Below are 12,181 nucleotides of genomic sequence, written 5' to 3'. Positions count from 1 at the left end.
TTTTTACTTTTGACTGATTTTTGTGAAAAGCGAAAAAGGCAAAGAAATGAGAACAAAACTTCTTTACTTCTCGTGCCACAATGAGAGAGAACATTTTTCCTCAATAATGTTTGCATAGCTATCAATTGTCAGTGGGATAAAAAAAAGTGCGGTATTATTTTTTCTGCACTAAGAATAACTTACATATCCTGCCATCGACAATATGAACTATCCGATGTGCTAAAGCTACAAAGAAAACAATATGAAATAACCGATTATGTGCGAGAGAATTACAAAATTATACAGAAGTATGTCTTATTACAAGAAAATTGAAGAAATATGTTGTAAAAACGCGAAATTGGTGAAATATGATTTGTCAAGTTTGTCTATTTCGGCTGATTTTCATCAGATATGTAAAGATCTCACCCAAGTATTAGATCCAAAGCTAAATGCAAAATATGTTATGATATAAAGTCCTGGGCCCTAATAATAACCCATGGTGCAACAGCCTGTGAGCCCAGAGCCTGTCTACCAACTACCGGCCTCACTCCCACATGCCGAGGTGGATCATCCAACCAGCTGTGGGGTGACATATGGTCGTCACAGCTAACCCCCAGTCGTTGTTGTAGGTTTCCGTGACCGGGCTACGCTACTCATTTGTAGATCCCCAACTTTCTCACGACGGTGGGTCGCCACTGGTCCCATACACAGACTGAAATCTCAGGAGAAAAGTTGTTAGCTTCCCCCAGGAGACTCGAACCCACATGCATCCTATCAGTGTTGCCCCAATCTGAGGGCCAAATTTCCCTTTCTCGCCCAATTTTTCGTTTCATATAAAGAAATCGTGTAATAATAATAATAATAATAATAATAATAATAATAATAACAAATAACAAAAGTTATGATAATAATTAGTAGCAGTAATGGTTGTAGTATTTTTCCCGTTGACCTCTGCTTGTGTGTGTGAAAACCCTAAATTTATTACATCACCCATTTCATAAGTTCATTATTCATCCTTATCGTTGCTATTAAGTAGAAGAGCGACGTAAAATAATACAAAATAGAAATGCAAACATTTATAATAGGCTTATATTCAAATGAATAGAAATTAGAAGTGACCTGAAAAAATGTGAATACGAAACTGAGACCTAACTTAATCTGTATTAATATTGAGTCCCTAATTTTTAAAACATTTTTATCCAATCTACCTCTTCCCTTTTGGCTTAAAATTCGGTCCAATTTTCCCTGCAAGAAGGGAAATTTCCCTTCATATGGCAACACTGCATCCTATACCCAAGAGCACTACCAAAAAATATATATTTTTAATTAATGCTCTTACTCCCAACTACATGCTTTCTTATTCATAATCTGTTTGCAGGGAGGGTTTTGTGATGAATTCCCTTGTCACTTGTAGAAATGTTATGATGACAGAAAATATACTTCCAAATCGATGCTGCTGCTTAGTAATAATACATTTCTTCATATTTGTCAAACTGGCAACGAATAAGGCCTTACACCAAGAAAATTGTGACATATAATCAATTATAACTTATATGTATTATTTGCCATACACAAATTTTAAGTATTATATTAGATAGCTTAATTAGTACCAGCCGATATAGGCATATTAGTGTATTGGTATATTTGTAAAATTGTCAAAAATTTACTTACCTGATATTTCTTTAAATTGCTTGTAATTTAGTGCAAAATTCTGATATTTTATTATTTTTAAATGAATAAAAGGTTATGTGCATTGGTATTGTAAAGTGAATGCCTATATGTGCAGCTCTTTTTGCTAAGGCAGTCAGTTGGTTACATATATTAAGGCTCGACTGGACCTTTAACACCCGTAAGGGCAATTTTTTTTAAATCTTCCTCTCCAACCGAAAAACCTCTATGATATTCCAAAATATGAAAACTTACATAAGCTTAGAATTCCTTATAGAGCATTGACGTGAATTTTTGTGTAGTTTGCTTTCGCTCTTATTTAGATATTATCAAAGTTTTGCGATTATGTCAAGTCTTTTAAATTATTGATAATATGTAGATAACAGTGAAAGCAAACTACACGAAAATTCACTTCAATGCTCTATAATTCTAACCGTATGTAATTTTTCATATTTTGGAATATCAAAGAGGTTTTTCGAATGAAGAGGAAAATTTGAAAAAAATCGCCCATTTGGCTGCCAAAGGTCCAGCTGAGCCTTAAGATGATGAACATGTTCTTTGTGGAACATTTGCAATTTTATATGAGATCTGTAGAATATTGGTTATCTGTATTAGTAAATTTTACATCAAAATTTATCTACGAGGGTCATCCAGAAAATAAAGACAGTTTGGTTATACAAAATGAAAAACACAATATTTATTGGAAAACACAATTCTGTTACATACCTGAAGCTTCCTTCACTTCTCTACATAATCACCTCCTACATTTAAACATTTGTCGTACCTGGGCACGAGCTTCATAATTCCCATGTTATACTCTTCTACCGCCAGTTCATTAAGCCAGGTGGTCACTGCATTCAAACAAAAGACCGCCCGCACATTTCCACCACGCAGCTCACTCCTCTTTCTCTTTTCAGGGTCAACTGGCTTCCGTAACAGCTGTGCACATAACACTGTGAGTGGAGATTGCAAGAAGTCGTCAGTTGCCAGTAAATTTCTGCCGGTTTCACCTTTTGAGCATTCAGAAATCGAATAACACTCTTTACCTCACAGTCGGTGGGATTTTCCATCACACAGTTCATTTTGACCACCCCAACTGCACAAGGACGACTTCTTGCAACCTCCACTGACAGTGTTATGAGCACAGCTGTTATGGAAGCCAGTTGACCCTGAAAAGAGAAAGAGGAGTGAGCTGCGTGGCGAAAATGCACAAGCGCACCTGGCTTAATGAACTGGTGGCAGAAGAGTATAACATGGGAATTCTGAAGCTTGTGCCTAGATACGACAAATGTTTAAATGTAGGAAGTGATTATGTACAGAAGTGAAGGAAGCTTCAGGTATGTAACAGAATTATTTTTTCCAATAAATATTGTGTTTTTCATTTTGTATAACCAAACTGTCTTTATTTTCTGGATGACCCTCGTATATTTGCAATAATTTTGTTACAAAAGACTCATCGAATGTACATACTGTTTGCATAGTAAAATTTATCTTCTATTCTTCTAATGTATGGTATATTCTTCTAATCTATGGTCTATTCTTCTAATGTATGGTTGTTCCATGATATTTGGGATTCTATATTTAAAATCTAACACGATTTTCAGTTGATAACTTTGGACTTACAAAGCACATAAAAATCACTTCTCATTTCACGATTAATGTTGTTGTAAGGCCCCAACAATGTGATGACAACAATGTTGTCTAGATCCACTGTATAACTTTTGTTCTTCTGTTATATTACTTCTATTTTGTAATTGTAACATTGATCAAATTACAAATAAATGTCTGCGTTCATCTGGAACCTTACATCAAAAAACATGCTCACTTTCTTGAACCAAATGTAAATTAGAAGAAAAAGACTCACATAACTATTGAAAATTACATACGGCACACAATGGAACTGTAATCACTTCATAAAAAGTTGGTGAAAGTTATGGATTGTTCCATTCTGAACTAAATTTACTAAAATTTCTCAAGAAGTTAAACCAAAACTTTTTAAATAAATCCACGATATTAATCCCTTGCAACTGTCCATGTAACACAAAAGCATGAATTTTTATTTCAAAATTAAGAATGCACTTTATTTTGGTAAAATATACATGTTGTTAAATACATGATACATCATTTTTTGTCTATGCATAAGGTACTCCTTTTCACTTATAAGTAGCTATGTTCTTTTTACATTTCATATTGTTTTACCTTATATTTATATTGGTCTGATTTTCTTGTGATCATATCCTTCGGTAAGTGTCCAACATTTCCCACAGATCTCAGGATTACATTTCCATTAGGTAGAATGCTAAGCCAAGTTATGCTTGTATGGCAAACAAGGAATCGTCGATATCCTTCAGGAGGAAATTGCAATGCCCTGCAAGACATGAATAATACGCATTGTAAATTGTGATTTTGACATCAAATTAAGAACATTCAAACTACACAATTAGATTCTCTGTAAAAACATTTCGTCAACTGAATGCTGTTTTGTCGTATCTCCACTTTTCGTCAGAGATGAGTTGAAGATGTTATCCTGTTCTTACATGCTAATGCATCATGCTCTGAAGAGACATATCGGGCGGTCAACTGGTTTGAATTATCAACATAAATAAAATTTTTGCCCAAATCTTGTAGCGTATTCAAAATCCACATATGACAATCAGTTCCCCTGAAAAGTTAGTCCAAATGGACATACAACAACATAGTATACAGTCAGCAATCTCTGCTTGACTTTCTTGCTGCAAAGTATTTACTTAGATTCTCCAAATGTACTACTAAACAAGAACAAAAAAATTGCAATCAAACATATGAACCTCCTGCAATTAAAATCTGTGGCACAACAGCCCTCTGAGACTCACGGCCTGTCAACCGGTTAACATAAAAAATAGAGAGACTGAACATGGAATCAATGTGCTAAATGCTAGTCATTCAGTCACATGGAAGCTATTACAACATACGCATATGTAACATATTTATTGAATTGCGAAAACCCAGATGAAATTACACTCTTGTTGACTCAAAGTCAAGTGTTGGTATATGGAGTATTCTTTTATTGTTGTTTCGCTTTTCCAAACAGCTTGTTGATATCCAACCAGGAACAGCAATAAAGTCTATATCCTGAAACTACATTGCCACACTGCAGTCTTTTGTTGAACAACATTGTTCAAAACAATGAACATTTTTTCTTCTTTCAAAATCTTGTAGTCTACGAGAGATTTGCATTTTGCACATTGTTTCAGATGTTTTAAATTAGAACAAATAGTCTTATAGCCAACCTCTGTGAGCTTTCTCTGTAATTTTCCTAAATAAGACCAGGTAAAACGTTGGGATGATATCTTTACCAAAGGTTCTTGCCTTTCGTAAAAGCACTCTCAGGTTAGATTACAGCTGGGAGCTCCAAAATTTTGGCACTGATCCAGTCAGGAGGATAATCAATTGATTTTTGGTTTATTTTACTTTTCTGATACTTTTGGCTAATCATGAAGATGAGTGATGATACAATGAAATCGAAGTAGGGACACTCACAATAAACACCCATGCCCAGACTAGGATTCGATCCTAGGACCCCTGGCATCATAATAACCAGTAAAATACTAAAAATACCACACAATAACCACCAAAATGAGGACAGTTGGAAAGCTACTTCAAAACAATAGCAACGGATTCTTGTTTTATAGCTAGACACACTAGGATTCAACACGCTGACTGTCCAGTGTGTTGGCATGAATAACGTCTCGTGGAGTTCTCAATGCACTTATCAAGACATTACTCTTCGAGCACACTATTTAGCATAGTGCTAACCTGCACCCGCAGTTTATCATGCAGAGGTCCCTGCACATACGATGCTTACTCTCAATGTGTCTCAATGCATCCATAAAACTGTCTTAATCCATTGAGGGACGGCCGGCCATTTTCTGAGAACTGAGAGCCTGTAACAAGTCAGAATCCGGTATTTATACCTCCGACAAACAGTCCACCCCAAACCACAGGGGTAAGACCCTATTGTTACCTTTCAAACAGGAAAGCCGTTGAGGGAAAACGACCGTTGGCTTCCCTGGCTAATGGGCAAAAAGCAACCTAGGCCTGAGCATTTACAAATATCGAAACTTTTACACATATACTTTCCATTTCCCAGCTGTGTGTGTAAAAACCAGACAGCAAGTGTCATGGGTGGAACCAGAGATTATATTTTTGACTTTCAAGTACCTGTTCTACTAACAGTTAAACAACTTTTTGTTACAGAATGTGTACAATAAATTATATGAGTTTGAGTTTTATCCACAAATATGCTAATCGGGACTGGACCTACACTTCAAATAGTAGTATAGTGGGATCCGAACCACTGCAATGTGTCTCCACCAGGTATCGAACAATGAATTATTTGACTACATTGTTGATTTAAACATAACTACACTTAGAATACTTCTCCATACTAATGTGAACAATTTTTGTCATGGGTGGGACAGATAAAACACTACTAATAGACCTGATAATAACTTTATCTTAATTTCTGTGAATTTTGAAATTATAAGAAAAGTTAATGACTTAACACTAAAATGCAAAGGAGGAAAAGTAAATTGCACTTTGTTCAGTGTCACAGATAGAACAGTAAGGTGTCATTACATGGAAGCAATTAAAAATTCTTCTCGTGTGTAGATATTGCTTACGTTGTAGATTTTTTTTTCATATAAATTTTCTAATTTAATTTATACTTTGTTACAACCAAGTCAACATTTTTCTCATGACATTTCAGGAGAACACACAATCCCTTCATCAGATATGTACCTGTAAGTTGAGCAATGTTCCAGTTATAACAATAAGAGAAATTTGTCAAAAAAAGTAGTTTTTTCTCTCTTTCGTCATGTGCTTCTCCATGATGCAATCTGACAAATCTGTTCTTGGGTCTGAAATAGTAATATGTAAATCATGTTCACATCATCTCTTTTATCTTCTTTACGTTTGAGCATGATTGGTGATAAGATGAAATTGCCGAAAAGACAATCACAAACACACATGGAAAGCACACAAGTACGACAGATGATTATACTGGCTGAGTCTACAAGGGTTGGAAAAAAAATAATGGCAACACTGCTGTCCCATAAAAGGGGTGAGTCACAGCGCCACAAGCATTTCGTGGCTGATAAGGGAAGTGTAGTGAGTGGGAATGATTGTATGTTATTCAGTCAAAAACAGCAGTGCTCTGAAGCAGAGGACGAGAGTGCAAGCACCCTAACAATATGTTTAGGCAAGAAGAACAATGTCTCCCAGGCAGACAGTCAACGCAGCCTACTACTGCAACTTCTTGCAACACCAGCTTCATCCCGCATTAAGGAGGAAGCGACAGCACGTTCTGGCATGGTCTCCCTTCATCCTACATGACAATGCAAGGTATCATACTGCGAACACTGTGACGGCGCCCCTGCATAACTGGAACATCCAACGAATTCACCGGTATGAGACCGTGTGATTACGACCTTTTTGCCAAAATGAAGGAACCACTGCGCAGGAAGCACTACGACACTCGTGAAGCCATCATTTGTGCTATAGGGTGGTCACTGGGAGACATAGACAGAGATGGATGAGCCGACAGTGCACTACGCTTTCCATACATGTGGCAGAAGATCGTAGAGATGGGGAGCGATTATATTGAAGGAATGTAACACGTGATCCTCTGCTAATACAGTCAAGTACCAATTATACCAGTGTTGCCATTACTTTTTATCCAACCCTTGTAGATGCCAAACCCTTGCTAGTCTGCAAAATGCAGTCCAGGGTGTACTACGTTGAAGGAAGGTTGACATTTCTCTCTCTTCAGAAATTGTCACCCCCCCCCCCTTACACCCCTAAACTCAAGATGAGCTGAGAGAAGGGGACAAGGAAAAAATGCTACAATAATGTAGGTGTTCTTACGTACCATTTGAGGGGATATTGGAGTATTAAGTTTTGTGTTCTTCAGATAAAGCTTGGTTCCACCTGGGCACTTCATGCTTACAACTCTCAATCGTTTATGAAAATGTAACTGCAGCCCCACCCCCACTCTCGAAAAAAAAAAAAAAAAAAAAGGTTGTATGTCTAGATGCAGCATAACTGAACCACTGTTAAGGCCCTGTGAATGCAAATGCCTTTCAATAATTACAAGGGTTATTCAAGGTTGACCAAGACTTTCGTGCATAAAATATTAATGAATCAATGTAGCGCTGCATTACTTCGGCAGGACAGACCACGATTCCTTGCGAGTAACCATGATCCTTTGCGATGCATTTGGTGCATGCGCAGTAGTGTAAACAAAGATGGCAGCAAGTAGTGTATCTCTTGCTGTGGAACAGCGGTGTATAATGAATTTTCTCGTGAAGGAGGTGAAACCTGCTGAAATTTGGCTTAGACTGCAGGCACAGTATGGTGAACAAACACTGTCAAGGGCAAGAGTGTACGAATGGTGTAAACAGTTCAGTGAAGGGCGGGAGTCTGCCATATGCTGGTAAGATTTTGAGAACTGTCTTCCGGGACATGAAAGGTGTTATCCATGTGGATTTTTTGGAGAAGGGTGCCACAATTAATGCCCAGTATTACTCAACACTGCTTCACGGTGCTGTACACACAAATTCGAAAGAAACGCCCTCCCTTACGGTTATGCAACCCGTAATTTTATATCATCTAGTTTCGCCTGGTAGAGTAGTTCCCGAGAAGAGCAGTGTTTCCAAACCTATAACTGTAGTGTTTCCAACCCTGTATTGGTAGGTTGGTTGTTGATTTGGTGTTTTAAGTCCACAATACACAGTATGACTAATCGGGACTGGACCTACAGTTTAAAGTGGGATCCGAACCCCTTTGTGCCTCCACCGGGACTCCTTGATTACAAGGCGACGACGGTACCATTGCGCCATCCAAGCCTGTATTGCTTCGTAGAAGACGAAACCTTAACGTAAACTTCTTCATTCGTGAGTTACATTTGGTTTACAGACTCACATTACAGGACACTCTTTTCCTGTATTGCATGTGTTCTGGAGCATTTATTTTTCCTTCTGCGGAGAAAATTCTGTTATTATTTTACATCTTATTTTTCGCAGCTTCTCTACCATTTATTGGCTAATCGCAACAATGAGGATGAATGATGACTCGATGAAATTGATAAGAGGACAGCCATAAAGAAACCATGGGGGCTAGATTCATATTATTATTATTACTAGTATTATCTTTCTTTTTTTACTTTACTTTTAGCTAATCGCAACGATGAGGATTAATGTATGATAAAATGCATGAAGGAACACTCATAAACAATCATACCCAGGCCGGGACTACAACCCGGGAATTTCGGCAGCGAGATCAAAAGCCGACGGCTTACCACGCTCGGGCACAGAGGCGGCCAATTATTATTAGTGATATTGTCTTAAGTAGTGTATTTTTCCACCATATTCTTTCATACAATCATGCAACTGATGAAAATTAAAATGTTAAAATACCTGCCTACGTTTTTTTTAAAAAAGCTTGCAATATAAACCCCTGCTGCACGAAGCCAAATTGTGGGAATACGAAACAGAACCAAGTTAACATATCTTGACCGTGGAAAGTGTTAATACAAAATCTAGAAAAGAGCCATTTAACAGTTGCCTGATTGCTTTTCCATTTGTTGGATGGGAAGAATTGTCTGAAATGTGTGTGTAGTGGCAGGCAAAGGAGAATACAAAGATCGAATAGAGAGGTAACACTGTCACTGTTCTGCACTGCACAGACAACGCGTCTCGTCGAGTGGGCGGGGCACTGTGGGTGCGAGCGAGCTGCTGTTGCTTCTGCAAAAAAGAACACTGACAGACAACTGAATGACGCTCCGCTTAAAATCTAGTCAATCGAGAAAGGATTTGTTGAGGAAGTGAATTGAAATATAAACGCCAGAATTTGGTCTAAGCCTATAATGGTTACTCGCAATAAGAGCTGATCAATTTTTACATGTGGAATTCCGTAATGAAGGAGGCAACAGGCCGCACTCCACACCTTTAGCCTGGTAACACTAATAAATCATCTCATTATATGCGTTCGGTTATGCTGATAGTCATGTTTAATATATTACCTTCAAACATAAACAATATCATGGACTCACTCAGAGACAGAATTCAATTTTACGCTTTACTTTCCTGAAGATATTTTAGCAATATAATCATTCCGCTCCATTTTCGTATTCTCAATTGAACTCGCACTATTTTTTCCAGAAGTTGAGTCCCACCTCCCTTCTCCCACCTTAAAAATTCTTGGGTGAGAGGCTAAAAACTATACTAAAACTGAATTACAGACAATACTTTACGACTCAAAGTGACGTGACCTAGAACGTAGTGAAAAATCACTGGTGCAAAATTCAACGTAATGATGATAAAATGAAGGTAGGAAAATGGATGTGCTAGAAAGTTTTACATACATACACACACATAGTTAGTTCCTTGTAGAAGACATTTCTTCACATTTTTCTCACCTTGGCTTCCTTCAATTCACGAAACTGTAAAGCCATGAACTCGTTAACCCCCTATAATCACGGAGTCCCAGGTTCGATTCCTGGTGGAGACACAACTGCCTAGTGGTTCAGATCTCACTTTCAACTGTAGGTCCCACTTCGGGTAGCCTTTCTGAGCATGAAATGGAATTAAAACACGGTAACCCATCACAACACACGCGCAGAGGGCGTTGAACGTCATGACTGACAATTATTACATACATCGAACTTTCAGCGAAGCTGGAATAAGGTCTATTTGCCATGCCAAATAGTGTGAATTTTCAGTCTTCTATATGAAGTGCATGCAAGTTATCTAAAAAAATGCAAATGTGAGGGTGAGTCGAGCTATGTTTCATTCAATAAAATCTTCACTTCAAACATATTTTGCTTTATAGCTGTCGATTTCGAATGGGCATCTAAGACTGGTTGCTTAGCGGACCGGATTTGGAGCAAAATCATGGACTGTGATAGTTCCAATCACACTACAGACATAGCAAAAATTGTTCACCTGAAGATGAGAGAAGAGGTGATCTCTTGAAATGTCTCGAAATATATAGATAGAATATATGTTCAATCAAAAGGAAAAACAATGGATAATGTCCAATTAAGTAGAAACGTTGTTAGAACCGGTGTTCATTCACAGAGCAAAAGGGTTATTGTGACAAAATCCTATTTCCCTGCTGGCTGCTTCGGAGAAGAGGGCTTTGTGAAGTTATCGTTTCTTGCCCAAGCGGTAGGCCTAATTGGTTGATTGACCACGAGTTCCTTCGTAGGTAAACGCGGCAACAGAGGATCACTGCCATAAAGGTGGTTCCCGCATCGGCTGAAAGATCTACAGGTATTTAAAGAACCATTGTCACTAACTTCAGACAAACATCTAATAATTTCCTTGGGTTTCGAAGCTGATCCGAAGGGACAACAAATACCAAAAAAACAACATGAATTAAATGATCGATTGGTCCGTCCTTCTGTTAATGGATGGCAATTTATATTAACAATAATAATCGTAAGCTTATCATTCAAGAGTCAACAATCAAAGCTAATACGCATTTATAGATCAGAAATTACTAGAGTGTTAAAGTTGTTTTTGTACCTTTTGTTATTTTAAGTCGCTCTTCTGCCACTTTCGGCTAATGAGGATGAGTGACGATTAGATTAAATTGATGCCATGATACCAATACTGAAGCCGTGGCTCAAACCCGGAAATTTCGTGGTATCGGAAGTGGACCACTTAACGCGCTTGGCCACCAAAGAGAACCGGCTCTGCAGCCAAGCGGGGTTAGTGGTGGACTAACGATCCAGACACCGAATGTTTCGGGTTCGAGTCCCGCCCGAATCTTTGTCAATTTCTTAATCGTCAGAAATCCATTCACAATCTAAGACATACCATTTTATCAAAACTTCATTCCCCTTCCCTCCACCTCAAATTTAATACTCAATCTTCCCAACAAAATTTCCATGCCAATTTTAGACTTCCTGCTGATATTGCTCCCTCCAAAAAAGCAATCTAAGACGTAATAGTAATACACAAGACTTGGGATTCCCTGCCCCCCCCCAAATAATTATCAATCCCGCTACCTTAATATCTCACTAACTTCATTAATCGCCCACCATAATTTCCCTATCAATCTAAGGCCTAATATGTAAGAGTTGGATATCGCCCCCCCCCCCCCCACCAATATTACTTATTACCCGTAACAATTCCCCTGACAATCTACAAATGACTATTTGTATAACAACAATGGCTAATTGATGACGTAATTCAACTTGTGCCCTGTTTACTCAGTCAAATTTCCATCACAGTCTGCGCCATAATGCCCATCCCCCTGGACACCCCTGATTTAGAACTGTGGCAACGTGATAGGTGTAATGTAACTAACAGTTAAGTGTTAGGAATGGGTGCATGTGTGCTGCGCATTTGAATTTCATGTGAATCAAATCTGTCAATAATGTGAATATTAATATTATAGAATATAATATAATGGTTCAGGTGTGCGAAAAAGTAACCAAGAGCACCAAGGTATCAATAAGAAAGAATTGGAAAGATAAGTTGCATATGGA

The 12,181-nt window shown here is 37.9% G+C and overlaps 1 protein-coding gene across 2 annotated transcripts in view; it reads right to left on the bottom strand.

Annotated features, from left to right (window-relative positions):
* Positions 1–3,759: 3,759 nt before the first annotated feature.
* Pgam5 (Phosphoglycerate mutase 5) overlaps positions 3,760–12,181 on the bottom strand; it is a 42,885-nt gene continuing 34,463 nt past the window's right edge. Inside the window, exon 5 of one of the 2 annotated variants that reach the window (XM_083128444.1) lies at positions 3,760–4,015. In XM_083128444.1, coding sequence (XP_082984570.1) covers positions 3,826–4,015 — 190 coding nt within the window. In that variant the 3' untranslated portion in view covers positions 3,760–3,825. The remainder of the gene's footprint in view (positions 4,016–12,181) is intronic. The other variant, XM_083128442.1, reaches the window with a different exon arrangement.

The sequence above is a fragment of the Lepisma saccharinum genome, chromosome 9, assembly GCF_977018435.1.
Source record: "Lepisma saccharinum chromosome 9, izLepSacc3.1, whole genome shotgun sequence".
Lineage (NCBI taxonomy): Eukaryota > Metazoa > Arthropoda > Insecta > Zygentoma > Lepismatidae > Lepisma > Lepisma saccharinum.
This window is presented reverse-complemented; position numbering and strand designations above follow the sequence as displayed.